Below are 19,933 nucleotides of genomic sequence, written 5' to 3' on the forward strand. Positions count from 1 at the left end.
CTTCTGAGGGCATGTTGATGTGGGGCTGGAGTCACTTATAGGCCAGACTGGGTAAGGTTTCCTTCCCTATGGTGACATTAATGAACCAGGTGGGTTTTTACAACAACCCAACAAACTTCATGTCACATTTTTTACTTCCAGATTTTTTAAACCAAATTCAAATTCGCAACCTGCCACAGTGGGATTTGAACCCTTGCTCTCGAGATCAGGAATCCAGTAATATCAACATTCCACGATCATACCCACTTGATTCTAACTTGTGAACAGAAGTGGTTCTGATGCGTTGTCATTCCATCACAGGCTGCTGGGCAGTTTGTGTCACTTCACCATCAGCCTCACCAAGACCAATAGAAGTTGTTTCTCATTGTGAGGCTCTCCATTGAACTTAATGAGCACTCTCTCCTCTGAGTCTGAAGGTTCTGGGTTCAAGTCCCACTCCAGAGACTTGAGCACAAAATTCTCAGCTGATAGTCCAGTGCAGTACTGAGTAAGTGCTGCACGGTCAGAGGTGTCATCTTTCGGATAAGACATTTAATCAATGCCCCATCTGCCCTCACAAGTGGACAAAGAAGATGCCATGAGACTATTTGAAGATGAGCACGGAGTTATCCCTGGTGTTCTGGCGAATATTTATCCCTCAATCAACATCACTATAAACAGATTCTTTGGTCATTATCACTTTGCTGTTTGTGGGAGCTTGCTGTGTGCACATTGGATGTCGTGTTTCCGACATTATTATCGTGACTACACTTCAGAAGTATCTCATTGGCTGTAAAGTGCTTTGGGACATCCTGAGAGGGAGAGGGAAGAGCTGAGGCAGTTGAGGGTGTTTGGGAGGGGCTGAGGGGGTTTAGGGAGGGGGAAGAGCTGAGGCAGTCGAGGGTGTTTGGGAGGGGCTGAGGGGGTTTAGGGAGGGGGAGGAGCTGAGGCAGTCGAGGGTGTTTAGGAGGGGCTGAGGGGGTTTAGGGAAGGGCAATTGTTGAGGGAGCTGAAGGGGTGGCATTTAGTGGTGGGTCAAAGGGGGTGAAACATATGCAGGATAATGAACTGAGCGGAAGCAGAGGTAGGGTGGAGGGAGGCCATGGGGGCATTTGAACACAAAGGTGAAGTTTTAAATCTATTCTGTTGAGAGATAAGGAATCAGTGTAGGTCATGGGGAGAGGTGAATGCCCAAGCAGGACACGGTACAGGCAGCTATGTTTTGGAGTTTATGGAGGAATGGAGGCCAGTGAGAAGCACATTGGAGAAATAAAGTCTAGAGCTGACAAAAGTGTGGGTAAAGGCACCAGTGGCAGAGCAGCTGAGATAGACAATGTTATAGAGATGGAAATAAGCAATCCCGGTGATGTACAGTGTGGTATGGTCTGTGTGTAGTCAATGAATGGTCCGAGCAACTGAAGATGGAATGTGAGAGGAATGGGATTGATGGGCTGAATGGCCTGTTCTCATTCGGTGCTTTCTTATTTCTGGCAAAAAAGTTATTCAAAAAAGAATGCTCCTCCAAATTTCCACCCTTATACCCATATGGTCAGCAGTGGACTAACACAAATGGAGTAATTTTTCAACCTCGTGCTGCCAACAGGGGGTTTTGTCCAATGGGAGCAAATTGGGCATGTGCTGTGTCTTCTGACCATCATAGGTCTACTTGCCTTGAGGATCTCCACTCGTATTGAGCAATTAGCAAATTAGCCCTTTGATAGTAAAGACACTCTGTTATCCAATTAAAAAACAAAACCTGCAGATGCTGGGAATATGAAATAAAAGCTCCCCAGTTGCTGCCTCTTTTAACAGGCCCGATCACTCTCCCTGACTCCTCGGATTCCAGTTCCATGTGAAGGTGATGACTCTGAACTGGGACCTCAGTCAGAGCTGATGTGTACTTAGACGTTCCCTGTTAAAACCGTGCAGCCCAGACCAACCTGAACTAACCCGGGAGATTGTACGGAGGACAGAGCATTCAGTGTTTCAGGAACTTCTCACAGGGCACATGGTGCTAAACTCAGCACCAACATTTCTAAACCACCCACTGGGCTCAGACTCAATAAAGGAAAGTTTTCATAGAGGGATAGAAATTACAGCACAAGGTGGAGGCCATTCGGCCCCCGGTGCTGGTGCTGTCTCCTGGAACCCCATTACCTCCACTGCCTCAAGAGCTTTTCAGTTATATATCCATTCACTTTTAAATGAAATTTTAGACTCTACCTCAATAGCCACACGTGGTGCAGAACCCCATGGTCCAATAGTCCTCAGCTCAAGAACCTTTCCCCCTTGATTCCTCAGTGAGAAACCTCAATCTGCATCTCCTTGTTCCCCATTCACCCAACAACATTCACAAAACAATCTTTCACTGCTCACCCACAGTAAAGTCCGCAGCTCACACTCACCCCTTTACCGGCTGCTCCTCTCCCAGTGCCACTCACACTCACCCCTTTACCAGCTGCTCCTCACCCAGTGCCACTCACACTCACCCCTTTACCAGCTGCTCCTCACCCAGTGCCACTCACACTCACCCCTTTACCGGCTGCTCCTCTCCCAATGCCGTCCACACTCACCACCTTGCTGCTGCTTCCGGCTCTGTGGGAATTGTTGGACCCCATGCCTACTCCCACCCCATTCTCTGCACCCCCGCCCTTGAGCCCCAACCACAAGTTCCCTTCGTTCCCATGTTCCCCATCTTCAGAAGTCTTTCAATAGGTACCTCATGATAGGCTGTATAATAGATATAGAATTCAAAAGGAGTGAAGTTATGTTAAACTTGTATAGGACCCTGGTCAGGCTGCACTTGGAGTACAGAGCACAGTTCTGCTCTGCAGACTATAAAAAGGTCATAGGGCTTTGGTGATTCAGTGGTGGAATCACTGATTTAAGGTGATTAGCAAAAAAAACAGAGACGACAAGAGGAAACACTTTTTTACACAGGAAGTGGTTAGGATCTGGAATGCACTGCCTGAGAGTGTGGTGGAGGCAGGTTCAATCATGGCTTTGAAAAGGGAATTGGATAGTAATCTGAAGAGAACAAATTTGCAATGCTATGGGGAAAGCTCAGGGAGTGGGACTAGCTGGGTGGCGTGGATACAACGGGCCGAATGGCCTCTTCTATGCTGTAATCATTCTATGATTTGTAGCAGAATCCAAAACTAGGGACCATAAATACATGATAGTTACTAATAAATCCAATTGGGAAATTAGGAGAAATGTCTTGACGCACAGCGTGGTTAGAGTGGAAACTCCACAGGAAATGATTCACAGATATAGCTTAGGTGCTTTCAAAAGGAAACTAGACGAGTACATGAAATAGTGATGCTGAAAGGCTGAGGTGGGTCAGATGGAATGGGAAGAGGTTCATGTGGGGCATAAACACCAGCATTGGGCTGAATGGCCTGTTTCTGAGCTGTGCATTCTGTGTAATTCCTATCTCCATCTCTCTCCCCAGAGCCCCCATTCCCCAGTCTCTCCCTCTCCCAGAGCCCCCATTCCCCAGTCTCTCCCTCTCCCAGAGCCCCCATTCCCCAGTCTCTCCCTCTCCCAGAGCCCCCATTCCCCAGTCTCTCCCTCTCCCAGAGCCCCCATTCCCCAGTCTCTCCCTCTCCCAGAGCCCCCATTCCCCAGTCTCTCCCTCTCCCAGAGCCCCCATTCCCCAGTCTCTCCCTCTCCCAGAGCCCCCATTCCCCAGTCTCTCCCTCTCCCAGAGCCCCCATTCCCCAGTCTCTCCCTCTCCCCAGAGCCCCCATTCCACACACTCTCTCTCTTCCCCCCCCCCCAGAGCTTGCATTCGGGTCCCTATATTATAAAAAGCAAATCGAGGGAGAAAGTGCAAAAAAAGTTTTACAAGGATGGCAGCAGAACTGAGAGATTATAGACATCAGGAAAGATTGAGCAGGTTAGGCCTTTTATCTTTGGAAAGAAAAGACATGGAAGGAACTTGATCGTGGTCTTTAAAATTATGAATGGGTTGGACAGGATAGATGTGGAAAGAATGGCCGGGATTTTCCCAGCGGGGTTAAGTCCCGACATTGGGACCAGATGCAGGGCCCGAGCCCACGTGGGCGGGCAGCGGGACCACAACAACAATCTACCCTGCAGCAGCCTCTTAATTGACCACTGCTGAGGCTGCAGGGAAAATCAGAAGGTGCCTCCATTTTGAAGTGTCCTCACAGGGGACTTAGAACATTTTTTTCTCTGCCGAGATCAGGCAGGCAGGCCCTGGTGATGGGAGGGGTGGCCCCTCCAACAGCGGCGTTGGGGCTGCAGAGGCCGCCTTTGCTGCCAGGGGCCTCCTGCTTGGCTCATGGAGCCTCCGGATGCAATGGGGGCCCCCCCCACCTCGTCCCTGGGAAGTCACTGGGAGGCTGCCTCCATGAAGCTGGTGACCTCCCCATGAGGCAGGGGGCTGCTCCGCTGCCAGCCCAGGAAAATGGCCTTCAATTGGGCCTCCGGTCGGCAGGCCAAACAGCTGCCATTCCCACCACTGGTAAAATGTCCCAGCAGCAGGACTGCATTAGGGAGATGTGGTTAGAGTCATAGAGTTATACAGCACAGAAACAGGCCCTTCGGCCCAACGTGATCAAGCCTATCGATTCTAATCCCATTTTCCAGCATTTGGCCTATTGCCTTGTATGCTAAGGCATTTCAAGTGCTCATCTGAATACTCCTTAAATGTTAGAATGGGAACTCCACAGGAAATGATTCACAGATATAGCTTAGGTGCTTTCAAAAGGAAACTAGATGAGTACATGAAATTGTGATGCTGAAAGACTGCGGTGAGTCAGATGGAATGGGAAGAGGTTCATGTGGAGCATAAACACCAGCATTGGGCTGAATGGCCTGTTTCTGAGCTGTATATTCTGAGTAATTCCCCCATCTTCCCCTCCCCAACCTCCCATTCCCAGTCTCCCTTTTCCTCCCAACTGCCATTCCCAGTCTCCCTCTTCAATTCCCCCACTCCCCAATCTCCCTCTTCCCACAATCGCCATTCCCAATCTCCCTCTCCCAATCCCACATTCCCCAGTCTCCCTCTCCCAATCCCCCATTTTTCCAGTCTCCCTCTCCCAATCCTTAGTCTCCCTCTCCCAATCCCCCATTCCCCAGTCTCCCTCTCCCAATCCAGCAATCCCAAGTACCCCTTTGATATTCCAGCCTCCTTCCCTTTCCGCCCTCTCAAGCCCCCCGCCCCCCCCCCCACCCTGGTTTACTGTCCTCCAACATCAGAGCTGTAACAAGTACAAAGACTCCCCGAAGGCTGATTCCTGAGACTCCTGTCTCTCGGCCCCCTGCCAATTGCGCTCCACAGGGTTGCAGCTCTCTGCCGTGGTGGTCAACCCGAGGCTTTAACGGCAGCTGGTGACGTCATGGAGTTGGTGGGTTATGGAGTGCACTGCGGCGGGCAATTCTTCCGGACTGCTGGAGGCACAGTTCATGAAAGATAACCCCGATTCCAGGAAACTCCCAGTCATTCCAGAAGGGTTGGGAATCTTAGGTGTCATGGGTTTTAATAAATAGCGAATGTTCTGAACACTCAATGGTGACATCCTGTCACCATGGGCAACGGGCCGCAATGCAGAAAAATGCCCTTGTCTGCAGTGAACATTGCTTGGTATGTATCTGAAACTAAGGCTATCCTGCACCTCTCTCTCAGTCTCTGACAGAGGTTTGAATGTTCCATTGGTCTTGCCTGCAATGCAGTGAATTCTGAGTAGAACCAAGAAAATTTGATCTGAATGGATTCATGCTTCTTCTGATAGTCCCACCTTCAGGTTCAATGATCTATCGATTAGTGTTCGCATCAAATCAAATGCCTGGTTTAACTAACACATGGACACTGTTTAATACATTCACCAGCTTCTACATATCACACACGCTAGGGTAAGGTTCCTCATCCTCAACTTTACACTGTTGATCAAGCACAATGTATTGATTTATCTCTGCACTGAAAGCTCTATCTGCCCACATACATGTTAACTGTGGCTCAGTTGTGGTAACACTCATGCTGTTGAATCAGAAGGTTGTGGCTTCAAGTCATCTACCAGACACTTGAGCACAAAATCCCAGCAGATACTCCATGCAGCACTGAGAGAGTGCGCATTGTCAGAGGTACCAACTTTTGGGTGAGACTTTAAATCAAGACCCTGACCGCCCTCTCAGCTGAACCCATGAAGAGTTCCCATGACACTATTTTGAAGAACAGCGAGGGTGTTCTCCCCACTGTTCTGGACAATATTTATCTGTCGGCCTAGATCACTAAAACTGATGATCTGGTCATTTTCACATTGTTATGGGAACCTGCTGCGTGCAAGTTGGATGCTGTGTTTCCTACATTACAACATTGCCAACACTTCAGATGTACTTCAACGGCTGTTAAGTGCTTCAGGATATCCTGAGGTCACGAAATGCACGATAGAAATGCAAGTTATTTCGTTACATAGGGTGATAGTATCAGGAGATTGATCACAAGAGTCTTTACAATCTTTACAGGTGAGTTAGCCTAGACCTGCTGTGTGCACACGTGACCCATTCAGCGGGAGCTACTGGATACTGATCAAAACCCTTCCTTGTCTTGCAGGAAAGGACAGCAGTTTCTCTGTGCCCCCTCCTTACACCCCATCTCCCCCCACACCAATCACAAAGACCTGTACCTGGGATAAACCTATCAAGGTTTCCACTTCTGGTCAATACTGTGGTCAGTGTGATGTGTTAATCTGGGACACTCACACCTTCATAATAGTAAAAGCAAAATACTGCAGATGCTGGAAATCTGAAATGAAACCAAACCGTGCTGGAAATACTCAGCAAGTCTGGCAGCATCTGCGGAGAGAGAAACAGAATTAACGTTTCAAATCAGTGACCCTTTCATCAGAACTTCACACCTTCACATTGACAACTGATCTTTATGCTCTAACTGAGGATTTGGGGAGCTCTGTCTTTTTATTTCTGTGTGTCAGAGGGAAAATGCAGACAAAAGTTTGATGTACAGGAGGGAAATAGTGAAAGGATTCAAGTTATGAATGAAAGTTCCGAGTTTAAACTTTTTAGAAACACTAAGTACAGTTGCAGAAATATTTGGTCAAAAAGTCAAGCTACGAATGAATTTAATCGCAAACTTTATAAATCTCAGTCCTCGCTATAAAACCCAACCCCCAAGCAAGTGGAACGGTCTCTTTATTTGATACCCTTTGTATGAAGAAGGGATTCCTTAAAGACGTAGCTCGAATTTGAAGGTTATTCCCCATCAGAGGAAATAGTTTCTCGCTATCTACCCTATCAAATCCTTTAATCATCTTAAACACCTCACTTAGATCACCCCCTTAACCTTCTATACTGGAAGGAATACAAGCCTAGTCTTTGCAACCTGCCCTCATAATTTTTTTAATTCATTCTTGGGATGTGAGCATCATGGGCAAGGCCAGCATTTATTGCCCATCCCTAATTACCCTTGAGAAGGTGATGGTGAGCTGCTTTCTTGAACTGTTGCAGTCCATGTGGTGTAGGTACACCCACAGTGCACTTGTCCAACAGGTTTGAGGTTCTTGCAACTGCATGGGCGAGAGGAGGGATTGCAGGGAGGATGAGCAAACTGACTACAGCACCATGGTACAGGGGGCCATTCAAGTTGGGGGAGTAAAACGGAATGTAGTAATAGTAAGGGACAGTATAGTTAGGGGGATAGACACTGTTCTCTGCAGCTGAGGGCATGAGTCTCAAAGGCTGTATTGCCTGCCCAGTGCCAGGGTTAAGGACATCTCCTCGGGGCTGGAGAGGAACTTGGAGTGGGAAGGGAAGGATCCAGTTGTCGTGGGCCATGTGGGTACCAAGGACATAGGTAGGACTAAGCAAGAGGTTCTACTGAGGGAGTATGAGCAGCTGGGGACTAAATTAAAAAGAAGCACAAAGGTAATAATCTCTGGATTACTATCTGAGTCACGAGCAAATTGGCATAGGGTGAATAAGTTCAGAGAGTTGAAGGCGTGGCTCAAAGATTGGTGTGGGAGAAATGGGTTTCGATTCATGGGGCACTGGCACCAGTACTGGGGAAAGAGGCAGCTGTGCTCTTGGGATGGTCTTCACCTGAACCGTGCTGGGACCAGTGTCCTGGCAAATTGTATAACTAGGACTGAAGAGAGAGATTTAAACTAAATGGTGGGGTAGAAGGGATCAGGTGAGGGAAAATTTTGAAAGTTAATGAGAAATGGCAAGACAATAGTGAACAGTAGCAATATGGGTAATGATTACTGGAGCGTGACAGGAAAGGACAGAGCGTACAAACATAAGAGTGCACCAGCAAATAGGATCAGGGTGGGAAAAATGGTAACACGGCAGAATTGAAGGCTCTTTATTTAAATGCACGCAGCACTCATAACAAGATACCATAAATAGAAATGAATGGTTATGATATGATAGCCATTGCAGAGACGTGGTTGCAAGGTGACCAAGGCTGGGAACTGTATATTCAAGGGTACTTGACATTTCAGAAGGATAGGAAGAAAGGAAAAGGAGTTGGGGTAGCTCTGATCGTAAAGGATGAAATCAGTATAGTAGTGAGAAATGATCTTGGCTCGGAAGATGTAGAATCAGTTTGAGATGGTGGTGTAGTGGTAACGTTACTGAACTAGCAATCCAGAGGCCCAGGCTACTTCCGTGGGGACATGGGATCAATTCCCACCACAGCAGCAAATTAATTTTTTAAAAGTTTGGAATTGAAACCTAGTCCAGTCTCAGTAATGGTGCCCTGAACCTATCATCAATTGTAGTAAAAACCCATCTGATTCACTATTGCCCTTTAGGGAAGGAAATCTGCCATCCTTACCTGGTCTGGCCTACATGTGATTCCAGACCCACAGCAATGTGGTTGACTCTTAACTGCCCTCTGAAATGGCCTAGCACGCCACTCAGTTGTCAAGGGCAATTAGGGATGGACAACAAATGCTGGCCTTGCCAGTGATGCCATATCCTGTGAAAGAATAAAAAAACTTCCCCACATTATACTGCATCTGCCACCTTGTTGCCCATTCACTTAACCTGTCTATATTTCTTTGCAACCTCTTTGTGTCCTCCTCACAGCTTACATTCCCATCTAGTTTTGTATCATCAGCAAACTTGCATACATTACTCTCAGTCTCTTCATCTAATTCTTGAATATTGATTGTAAATAACCAAGGCTCCAGCACTGCTCATTGCGATACATTACTTGTTTCAGCCTGCCAACTTGAAAATACCCCATTATCTCTACTCTGTTTCCTATCTTTTAACCAATCCTCTATCCATGCCAATATATTACCCCCAACTCCATGAGCCCTATTGTGCATATTAACCTTTTGTGTGACACCAAATTGCATGCCTTTTGGAAATCCAAATATACTACATATACTAGCTCCCCTTTATCTACCCTACTGGTTACATCCTCAAAAAACTCTAATAAATTTTTCAAACATGATTTCCCTTTCGTAAAACCATGCTGACTCTGTTTGATCATACTATGATATTCCAAGCACTGCCCCTTCAACAGTGCAGCACTCCCTCAGTACTGCCCCTGACATTGCAGCACTCCCTCAGTACTGCCCCTCTGACAGTGCAGCACTCACTCAGTACTGCCCTCCTACAGTACTGCCCCTTTAACATTGCAGCACTCCCTCAGCACTCCCTCAGTACTGCCCCTCTGACAGTGCAGCACTCCCTCAGCACTCCCTCAGTACTGCACTGGAGTGTTAGCCTAGATTCTGTGCTTAAATCTCAGGAGTGGGATTTGAACCCACAACCTCCTAACTCAGAAGTGAGAGTGTTTGCACTGTGTTGCAGCTGGCACTACATATATAAGTATGTATGTATTTTAATATCCACATGGAAATATGGATAGATATGTGGGTATCTGTACAGAAGATTATTAAGATTTGTCACACTGAATTTTCCAGTGTGCTTCTGACATTGGGACTATATGTGGGTCCTGACCTCGATGGTGTCTGAGTACTGCCGCCTGCACAATCTTCCCGGAGGCGGCCAATTAACAGGCCGCCTCCGAGAACCCAGTCCAATTCGGGACGGCAGGAGAGTTGTGCAAGCGGGAGGGCCAACGGAGTGCCCGAGGCTGTTGGCAGCCAAGAGCCCCAACCGGGAGAGATGGGCGCTGAGGATGTGGGTGGGGGACTGCGAGGGCGCCTCAGGATGGTGGCGCCCACTGAAGACTCCTAAAATTGCCTGAAGTCAGTGTGGCCACAGCTGCCAGACCATCCCTGTGGAGGACCATCCCCTCCACAGGAAGGCCTGCGACCGCTGCTGTGGCTTGATGATACCTGCGGCTCCTGGACGAGGTTATTTAAAGGAGGCATCGATGGCTGCCAGGCCTGCCGCTGGGAGGCTGCCTCAATTGAGTGGTGGCCTCCTCAAACTCCAGGGAGGCTGCTCAGGCAGCTGGAAAATACCAGCACTGTCGCAAAATGGCCCCTCAGTGGGGCCTTAATTGTCCTTATTGGCTGCCTGTCTCCTTGGAGGAGGTAGCTGACCCTGGTCCCAACCACCCCTGGGAAAGTCCCCCAGAGAGGGGAACAGAGGGGAGAATGCTTCAGGGAACGATCCCGAGGGAGATCATCCCAATTTTTCCGCCCCCCCCATCCCGCCTCCTCCAACCTCATCTCCATGGGGTGGGGAAAATTCAGCTCGTTGTCTCTGGTTGGACCCGCGGACAGTGTTGTTTCTGAGAGGCCCTTTTGTTTGTTGATCCAACCTAATAGTTTGAATTGCTGTTCACAGGAGACAGCAGACATGTTAAAGACTCACCTCAAAGAGGAGCTATGTGGTAGCATTGAAGGAGAAGAAGATGAAGACTTGTACGAGTCCATGGCAACAGTGACCAAAGATATCTTGATGAAATGCAGCTTGAACCCTGGCTGTGATGAGGACATCTACGAGTCGATGATTGAAATGCTACCTCCAAAAGGGATAATGGAAAGCACCTGTGAGTCGGAGTAAAATTCTGATTAATTACTGAACTGTGTTGGGTTTCTGGAATGGGAAACAAATAAACAGCCAGGATTTGGGAATGGGACACAAATAAACAGCCAGGATTTGGGAATGGGACACAAATAATCTAGTTTGTGAATATTAATTTGTTGTAATGCACATCAAAAAGATGATATCCCACTCCAACTGGAACACGGCAGTTAATCCAGCTTGCTTGGGACCGTCAATAAAGCCCTTGAGGAGGGAACAGAATGGAATTGGGCCCCATGTATGAGATGGCAATCTCCGTCTGGCATACTGGTGGCTGCCTCAGGGATTTATAGAAAGATCTCGCTTCCTTTGCCAGTATCTTCACATTGGGAACAATGGGCCAATTCACTGGCAGTACTCCAGCACCAGAGATGCAGCATAACATGCACGTCAAACGACCTTGAGTAACTTGTTTAACTATCTGTGCTTTCTAAGGAAAATCTCCATTGAAGGTATAAGCAGACATATTAGACAATAATTTGTAAATCATGTTATGCCTGTTTTTATTTGATTTTGGAGGATAATATTTCAATAAACTTTCCTTGCAGATGAGTCAATGTCTAAGATAACAGGAATGGCCCACACAGCTGCAGGTGCTCCAGACGATCATTGCACAACGACAGACTGCATACTGAGGAAGTTTCTTCAAGGTGGGTCTTGGTTTTTTTTGCCTTGGTTCTCTCCCTTCTCTCCTTCATTGCCCTGAAGATATGTGCTCGTACTGGGTACAGTTTGACTTGACAATCGTAGCTATCACCCAACTGGCTAGTTCATCTCCCTTGAGCCCAGACAATGAATGAACTGGCAATTCCACCTTGGGAGGTATCACAGTTCAGGGCAGCCCTCATCCATCATCTGTGCATGTCTATCGATAGGGAGGAGGATTGGAAGCTCTGGCTGCTTTCTCTCCTCCTTACCCCAGCTTGGACTCTGGCTGAGGTGGGTTCATCCTAAGGACCGCACCTGGGATCGTCCTGGTCTCCCAAGTCTCAGAACCACACCACGTGCTACAATTTCCCATTGAACCCTCAGCGATATTGGAACCAGTTTCTTAAGCACTATCTAACTTGTGTTTGAACAATCGTTGTTGCAGGGAATAATGACGTATCTGTGGAGTGTGATGCCCCTGCTGATGTGACAGAGGGTGTATACGATACTGTGATAGAAGATGACTATCCTCAAGAGATTGCGTGCAGACCTCCAGTTCCTGTCCCGAGACCACATGTTGCTCCCAGTGTTGATGACATGAAGCCCTACATTTCTAAAGGTGAGGAGGAAGCAGTTTTTGAAGTAAAGGATAAAGGGAGATACGGACAGATGAGGAGGACCATTCGGCCCATCTTAACTTATCTATCCCTACATGACCCAATGACTGCATCACATTGTATTTTAAATGATGGCCAGATTTCCACCTCTGCCATCCTGACATTCCGAATGTTGGTGGTATTTTGTGTTAAGGAGCATCTCCCGATAACAGTCATAAAGTTAGCTTTATTGGTCAAACCTGTGTCCACTTGCCAAATTTCCAGTTTTATACAAAGCGATCTTCTGTTTTTTCTCGACAGCCTTACTAATCTTATAAAGCTCGATAGGATCACATCTCGGGCACATCATTTCACACTGAAAAGCCCACTCTCTCCATTTCTTCCCCCATTACACAGACCCGACACTGCGTATCAACCTTATGGCTCTTTACTACTCTGCCTCCAGCATGTAAATAACTGCCTTGTGTTTCAGTGACCAGAACTGGACACTGTGCTCAGTGTGGGTCTGAGTGGAACTGGACACTGTGCTCAATGTGGGTCTGAGTGGAACTGGACACTGTGCTCAGTGTGGGTCTGAGTGGAACTGGACACTGTGCTCAGTGTGGGTCTGAGTGGAACTGGACACTGTGCTCAGTGTGGGTCTGAGTGGAACTGGACACTGTGATCAGTGTGGGTCTGAGTGGAACTGGACACTGTGCTCAGTGTGGGTCTGAGTGGAACTGGACACTGTGTTCAGTGTGGGTCTGAGTGGAACTGGACACTGTGCTCAGTGTGGGTCTGAGTGGAACTGGACACTGTGCTCAATGTGGGTCTGAGTGTAACTGGACACTGTGATCAGTGTGGGTCTGAGTGGAACTGGACACTGTGCTCAGTGCGGGTCTGAGGGGAACTGGACACTGTGATCAGTGTGGGTCTGAGTGGAACTGGACACTGTGCTCAGTGTGGGTCTGAGTGGAACTGGACACTGTGCTCAATGTGGGTCTGAGTGTAACTGGACACTGTGCTCAGTGTGGGTCTGAGTGGAACTGGACACTGTGCTCAGTGTGGGTCTGAGTGGAACTGGGCACTGTGCTCAGTGTGGGTCTGAGTGGAACTGGACACTGTGCTCAGTGTGGGTCTGAGTGGAACTGGACACTGTGCTCAATGTGGGTCTGAGTGGAACTGGACACTGTGCTCAGTGTGGGTCTGAGTGGAACTGGACACTGTGCTCAGTGTGGGTCTGAGTGGAACTGGACACTGTGCTCAATGTGGGTCTGAGTGGAACTGGACACTGTGATCAGTGTGGGTCTGAGTGGAACTGGACACTGTGCTCAGTGTGGGTCTGAGTGGAACTGGACACTGTGCTCAGCGCAGGTCTGAGTGGAACTGGACACTGTGCTCAGTGTGGGTCTGAGTGGAACTGGACACTGTGCTCAGCGCAGGTCTGAGTGGAACTGGACACTGTGCTCAGTGTGGGTCTGAGTGGAACTGGACACTGTGCTCAGCGCAGGTCTGAGTGGAACTGGACACTGTGCTCAGTGTGGGTCTGAGTGGAACTGGACACTGTGCTCAGCGCAGGTCTGAGTGGAACTGGACACTGTGTTCAGTGTGGGTCTGAGTGGAACTGGACACTGTGCTCAATGTGGGTCTGAGTGGAACTGGACACTGTGCTCAGTGTGGGTCTGAGTGGAACTGGACACTGTGCTCAGTGTGGGTCTGAGTGGAACTGGACACTGTGCTCAGTGCGGGTCTGAGTGGAACTGGACACTGTGCTCAGTGTGGGTCTGAGTGGAACTGGACACTGTGCTCAGCGCAGGTCTGAGTGGAACTGGACACTGTGCTCAGTGTGGGTCTGAGTGGAACTGGACACTGTGCTCAGTGCGGGTCTGAGTGTAACTGGACACTGTGCTCAGCGCAGGTCTGAGTGGAACTGGACACTGTGCTCAGTGTGGGTCTGAGTGGAACTGGACACTGTGCTCAGTGCGGGTCTGAGTGGAACTGGACACTGTGCTCAGTGTGGGTCTGAGTGGAACTGGACACTGTGCTCAGCGCAGGTCTGAGTGGAACTGGACACTGTGCTCAGTGTGGGTCTGAGTGGAACTGGACACTGTGCTCAGTGCGGGTCTGAGTGGAACTGGACACTGTGCTCAGTGTGGGTCTGAGTGGAACTGGACACTGTGCTCAATGTGGGTCTGAGTGGAACTGGACACTGTGCTCAGTGTGGGTCTGAGTGGAACTGGACACTGTGCTCAATGTGGGTCTGAGTGGAACTGGACACTGTGCTCAGTGTGGGTCTGAGTGGAACTGGACACTGTGCTCAGTGTGGGTCTGAGTGGAACTGGACACTGTGCTCAGTGTGGGTCTGAGTGGAACTGGACACTGTGCTCAGCGCAGGTCTGAGTGGAACTGGACACTGTGCTCAGTGTGGGTCTGAGTGGAACTGGACACTGTGCTCAGTGCGGGTCTGAGTGGAACTGGACACTGTGCTCAGTGTGGGTCTGAGTGGAACTGGACACTGTGCTCAATGTGGGTCTGAGTGGAACTGGACACTGTGCTCAGTGTGGGTCTGAGTGGAACTGGACACTGTGCTCAATGTGGGTCTGAGTGGAACTGGACACTGTGCTCAGTGTGGGTCTGAGTGGAACTGGACACTGTGCTCAATGTGGGTCTGAGTGGAACTGGACACTGTGCTCAGTGTGGGTCTGAGTGGAACTGGACACTGTGCTCAGTGTGGGTCTGAGTGGAACTGGACACTGTGCTCAGCGCAGGTCTGAGTGGAACTGGACACTGTGCTCAGTGTGGGTCTGAGTGGAACTGGACACTGTGCTCAGTGCGGGTCTGAGTGGAACTGGACACTGTGCTCAGTGTGGGTCTGAGTGGAACTGGACACTGTGCTCAATGTGGGTCTGAGTGGAACTGGACACTGTGCTCAGTGTGGGTCTGAGTGGAACTGGACACTGTGCTCAGTGTGGGTCTGAGTGGAACTGGACACTGTGCTCAATGTGGGTCTGAGTGGAACTGGACACTGTGCTCAGTGTGGGTCTGAGTGGAACTGGACACTGTGCTCAGTGTGGGTCTGAGTGGAACTGGACACTGTGCTCAGTGTGGGTCTGAGTGGAACTGGACACTGTGCTCAATGTGGGTCTGAGTGGAACTGGACACTGTGCTCAGTGTGGGTCTGAGTGGAACTGGACACTGTGCTCAGTGTGGGTCTGAGTGGAACTGGACACTGTGCTCAGTGCGGGTCTGAGTGGAACTGGACACTGTGCTCAGTGCGGGTCTGAGTGGAACTGGACACTGTGCTCAGTGCGGGTCTGAGTGGAACTGGACACTGTGCTCAGCGCAGGTCTGAGTGGAACTGGACACTGTGCTCAGCGCAGGTCTGAGTGGAACTGGACACTGTGCTCAGCGCAGGTCTGAGTGGAACTGGACACTGTGCTCAGTGCGGGTCTGAGTGGAACTGGACACTGTGCTCAGTGCGGGTCTGAGTGGAACTGGACACTGTGCTCAGCGCAGGTCTGAGTGGAACTGGACACTGTGCTCAGTGTGGGTCTGAGTGGAACTGGACACTGTGCTCAGTGTGGGTCTGAGTGGAACTGGACACTGTGCTCAATGTGGGTCTGAGTGGAACTGGACACTGTGCTCAATGTGGGTCTGAGTGGAACTGGACACTGTGCTCAATGTGGGTCTGAGTGGAACTGGACACTGTGCTCAGTGCGGGTCTGAGTGGAACTGGACACTGTGCTCAGTGTGGGTCTGAGTGGAACTGGACACTGTGCTCAGCGCAGGTCTGAGTGGAACTGGACACTGTGCTCAGTGTGGGTCTGAGTGGAACTGGACACTGTGCTCAGTGCGGGTCTGAGTGTAACTGGACACTGTGCTCAGTGTGGGTCTGAGTCGAACTGGACACTGTGCTCAGCGCAGGTCTGAGTGGAGCTGGACACTGTGCTCAGTGTGGGTCTGAGTGGAACTGGACACTGTGCTCAGTGTGGGTCTGAGTGGAACTGGACACTGTGCTCAGCGCAGGTCTGAGTGGAGCTGGACACTGTGCTCAGTGTGGGTCTGAGTGGAACTGGACACTGTGCTCAGTGTGGGTCTGAGTGGAACTGGACACTGTGCTCAGCGCAGGTCTGAGTGGAACTGGACACTGTGCTCAGTGTGGGTCTGAGTGGAACTGGACACTGTGCTCAGTGTGGGTCTGAGTGGAACTGGACACTGTGCTCAATGTGGGTCTGAGTGGAACTGGACACTGTGCTCAGTGTGGGTCTGAGTGGAACTGGACACTGTGCTCAGTGCGGGTCTGAGTGCAACTGGACACTGTGCTCAGTGTGGGTCTGAGTGGAACTGGACACTGTGCTCAGTGCGGGTCTGAGTGTAACTGGACACTGTGCTCAGCGCAGGTCTGAGTGGAGCTGGACACTGTGCTCAGTGTGGGTCTGAGTGGAACTGGACACTGTGTTCAGTGTGGGTCTGAGTGGAACTGGACACTGTGCTCAGTGTGGGTCTGAGTGGAACTGGACACTGTGCTCAGTGCGGGTCTGAGTGTAACTGGACACTGTGCTCAGTGTGGGTCTGAGTGGAACTGGACACTGTGCTCAGTGCGGGTCTGAGTGTAACTGGACACTGTGCTCAGCGCAGGTCTGAGTGGAACTGGACACTGTGCTCAGTGTGGGTCTGAGTGGAACTGGACACTGTGTTCAGTGTGGGTCTGAGTGGAACTGGACACTGTGTTCAGTGCGGGTCTGAGTGGAACTGGACACTGTGCTCAGTGCGGGTCTGAGTGGAACTGGACACTGTGCTCAATGTGGGTCTGAGTGGAACTGGACACTGTGCTCAGTGTGGGTCTGAGTGGAACTGGACACTGTGCTCAGTGTGGGTCTGAGTGGAACTGGACACTGTGCTCAATGTGGGTCTGAGTGGAACTGGACACTGTGCTCAATGTGGGTCTGAGTGGAACTGGACACTGTGCTCAGTGTGGGTCTGAGTGGAACTGGACACTGTGCTCAGTGTGGGTCTGAGTGGAACTGGACACTGTGCTCAGTGCGGGTCTGAGTGGAGCTGGACACTGTGCTCAGTGTGGGTCTGAGTGGAACTGGACACTGTGCTCAGTGTGGGTCTGAGTGGAACTGGACACTGTGCTCAGTGTGGGTCTGAGTGGAACTGGACACTGTGCTCAGTGTGGGTCTGAGTGGAACTGGACACTGTGCTCAGTGTGGGTCTGAGTGGAACTGGACACTGTGTTCAGTGTGGGTCTGAGCGGAACTGGACACTGTGCTCAGTGTGGGTCTGAGTGGAACTGGACACTGTGCTCAGTGCGGGTCTGAGTGGAACTGGACACTGTGCTCAATGTGGGTCTGAGTGGAACTGGACACTGTGCTCAGTGTGGGTCTGAGTGGAACTGGACACTGTGCTCAATGTGGGTCTGAGTGGAACTGGACACTGTGATCAGTGTGGGTCTGAGTGGAACTGGACACTGTGCTCAATGTGGGTCTGAGTGGAACTGGACACTGTGCTCAATGTGGGTCTGAGTGGAACTGGACACTGTGCTCAGTGTGGGTCTGAGTGGAACTGGACACTGTGCTCAGTGTGGGTCTGAGTGGAACTGGACACTGTGCTCAATGTGGGTCTGAGTGGAACTGGACACTGTGATCAGTGTGGGTCTGAGTGGAACTGGACACTGTGCTCAATGTGGGTCTGAGTGGAACTGGACACTGTGCTCAATGTGGGTCTGAGTGGAACTGGACACTGTGATCAGTGTGGGTCTGAGTGGAACTGGACACTGTGCTCAGCGCAGGTCTGAGTGGAACTGGACACTGTGCTCAGTGTGGGTCTGAGTGGAACTGGACACTGTGCTCAGTGTGGGTCTGAGTGGAACTGGACACTGTGCTCAGTGTGGGTCTGAGTGGAACTGGACACTGTGCTCAGTGCGGGTCTGAGTGGAACTGGACACTGTGCTCAGTGTGGGTCTGAGTGGAACTGGACACTGTGCTCAGTGTGGGTCTGAGTGGAACTGGACACTGTGCTCAGTGCGGGTCTGAGTGGAACTGGACACTGTGCTCAGTGTGGGTCTGAGCGGAACTGGACACTTTGCTCAATGTGGGTCTGAGTGGAACTGGACACTGTGCTCAGTGTGGGTCTGAGTGGAACTGGACACTGTGCTCAGTGCGGGTCTGAGTGGAACTGGACACTGTGCTCAGTGTGGGTCTGAGCGGAACTGGACACTTTGCTCAGTGTGGGTCTGAGCGGAACTGGACACTATGCTCAGTGTGGGTCTGAGTGGAACTGGACACTGTGCTCAATGTGGGTCTGAGTGGAACTGGACACTGTGTTCCATGTGGGTCTGAGTGGAACTGGACACTGTGTTCAGTGTGGGTCTGAGTGGAACTGGACACTGTGCTCAGTGTGGGTCTGAGTGGAACTGGACACTGTGTTCCATGTGGGTCTGAGTGGAACTGGACACTGTGTTCAGTGTGGGTCTGAGTAGAGCTGGACACTGTGTTCAGTGTGGGTCTGAGTGGAACTGGACACTGTGCTCAGTGTGGGTCTGAGTGGAACTGGACACTGTGTTCCATGTGGGTCTGAGTGGAACTGGACACTGTGCTCAGTGTGGGTTTGAGCGGAACTGGACACTGTGCTCAGTGTGGGTCTGAGTAGAGCTGGACACTGTGTTCAGTGTGGGTCTGAGTAGAGCTGGACACTGTGTTCAGTGTGGGTCTGAGTAGAGCTGGACACTGTGTTCAGTGTGGTTCTGAGTAGAGCTGGAGACCGTGTTTAAGATGCTGGCTGATTAGAGGCTGTTCAGTTTTATCATGACTTCTGACATGTATCGTACTGTAGATTGACGTCTTATTGGCTTTGTTGATTGTTGCTTTGCAGTGGTTGGAGACATGGATTGTTAAGTCCGCTAAAACTCTTAGATTCCTTTCAACCTTACTGTTGGCTATTTTAACACCATTCATGAAGTCCGTCTGTTACCCATTTCTCCCTCCTATGTGCCGTACTTTAGGAAGGGTCAGAGTTACTTTTCATCTGCTATTGTTCTGTACACTAATGTTTTTTGCTGAGCTCATTCTGTAGTTTCTGGTCAGCCTCTCTCGATTCCTCGGCTCCTCGCAAGTTGCAATTTGCTTTGAGTAGCTGATTCCAAGTTGTCAATGTAAATTGAGACCTTGGTGGTGCCAACACAGAGTCCTGGGGCACAGCACTACATACTTCCTGTCAGCCTGACGTTTGGAAGTCAAAGTATACAACTTTGTAGGGTTTACCACACTCCATTTGGCTCGTCACCTCCTCAAGGTAAGGAGTTTGGTCAGACAGGGCACCGCTTGTTTTAAGCTGAAATCCGTGCACATACACACAGTCACTCTGGTCACCATACTGTGTGCAAGAGCAGAATCCTTGTCTTCCATAGTCAAGTAAAGCTGAAGCCAATTGCGGCATCTCCACTGGTGACCCAGCTAACTTAATGAGGATCAAACCTGGTCAGTGTGGCTCAGTAGAACCCCAGCTGTTGCATTTTCCCAGAGAACCAAGTCCCAGCATCTCTGTAGAAAATCAGACACCCTGGATTCTGACACAGCTGGTCGTGATGGAATCAAAGCCTGGAGCAGGGACCAGAGCTGAAGAACATTGGAAACAAGAAAAATCCATTGTTCTCTAAAGGTCACCCCATTTTACCCAATCCCATCCTTCCTGCCCACCTTCTCCCCTGT

The 19,933-nt window shown here is 50.0% G+C and overlaps 1 protein-coding gene across 2 annotated transcripts in view; it reads left to right on the forward strand.

Moving 5' to 3' along the window:
• Positions 1-19,933, forward strand: part of pik3ap1 (phosphoinositide-3-kinase adaptor protein 1) — a 140,670-nt gene that overhangs the window by 93,658 nt on the left and 27,079 nt on the right. For both annotated transcript variants that reach the window (XM_068020248.1, XM_068020249.1), the window contains exons 8-10: positions 10,738-10,942; positions 11,526-11,627; positions 12,071-12,244. In XM_068020248.1, the coding sequence (XP_067876349.1) occupies positions 10,738-10,942; positions 11,526-11,627; positions 12,071-12,244 (481 nt within the window). The remainder of the gene's footprint in view (positions 1-10,737; positions 10,943-11,525; positions 11,628-12,070; positions 12,245-19,933) is intronic.

This window comes from Heterodontus francisci, chromosome 42, assembly GCF_036365525.1.
Source record: "Heterodontus francisci isolate sHetFra1 chromosome 42, sHetFra1.hap1, whole genome shotgun sequence".
Lineage (NCBI taxonomy): Eukaryota > Metazoa > Chordata > Chondrichthyes > Heterodontiformes > Heterodontidae > Heterodontus > Heterodontus francisci.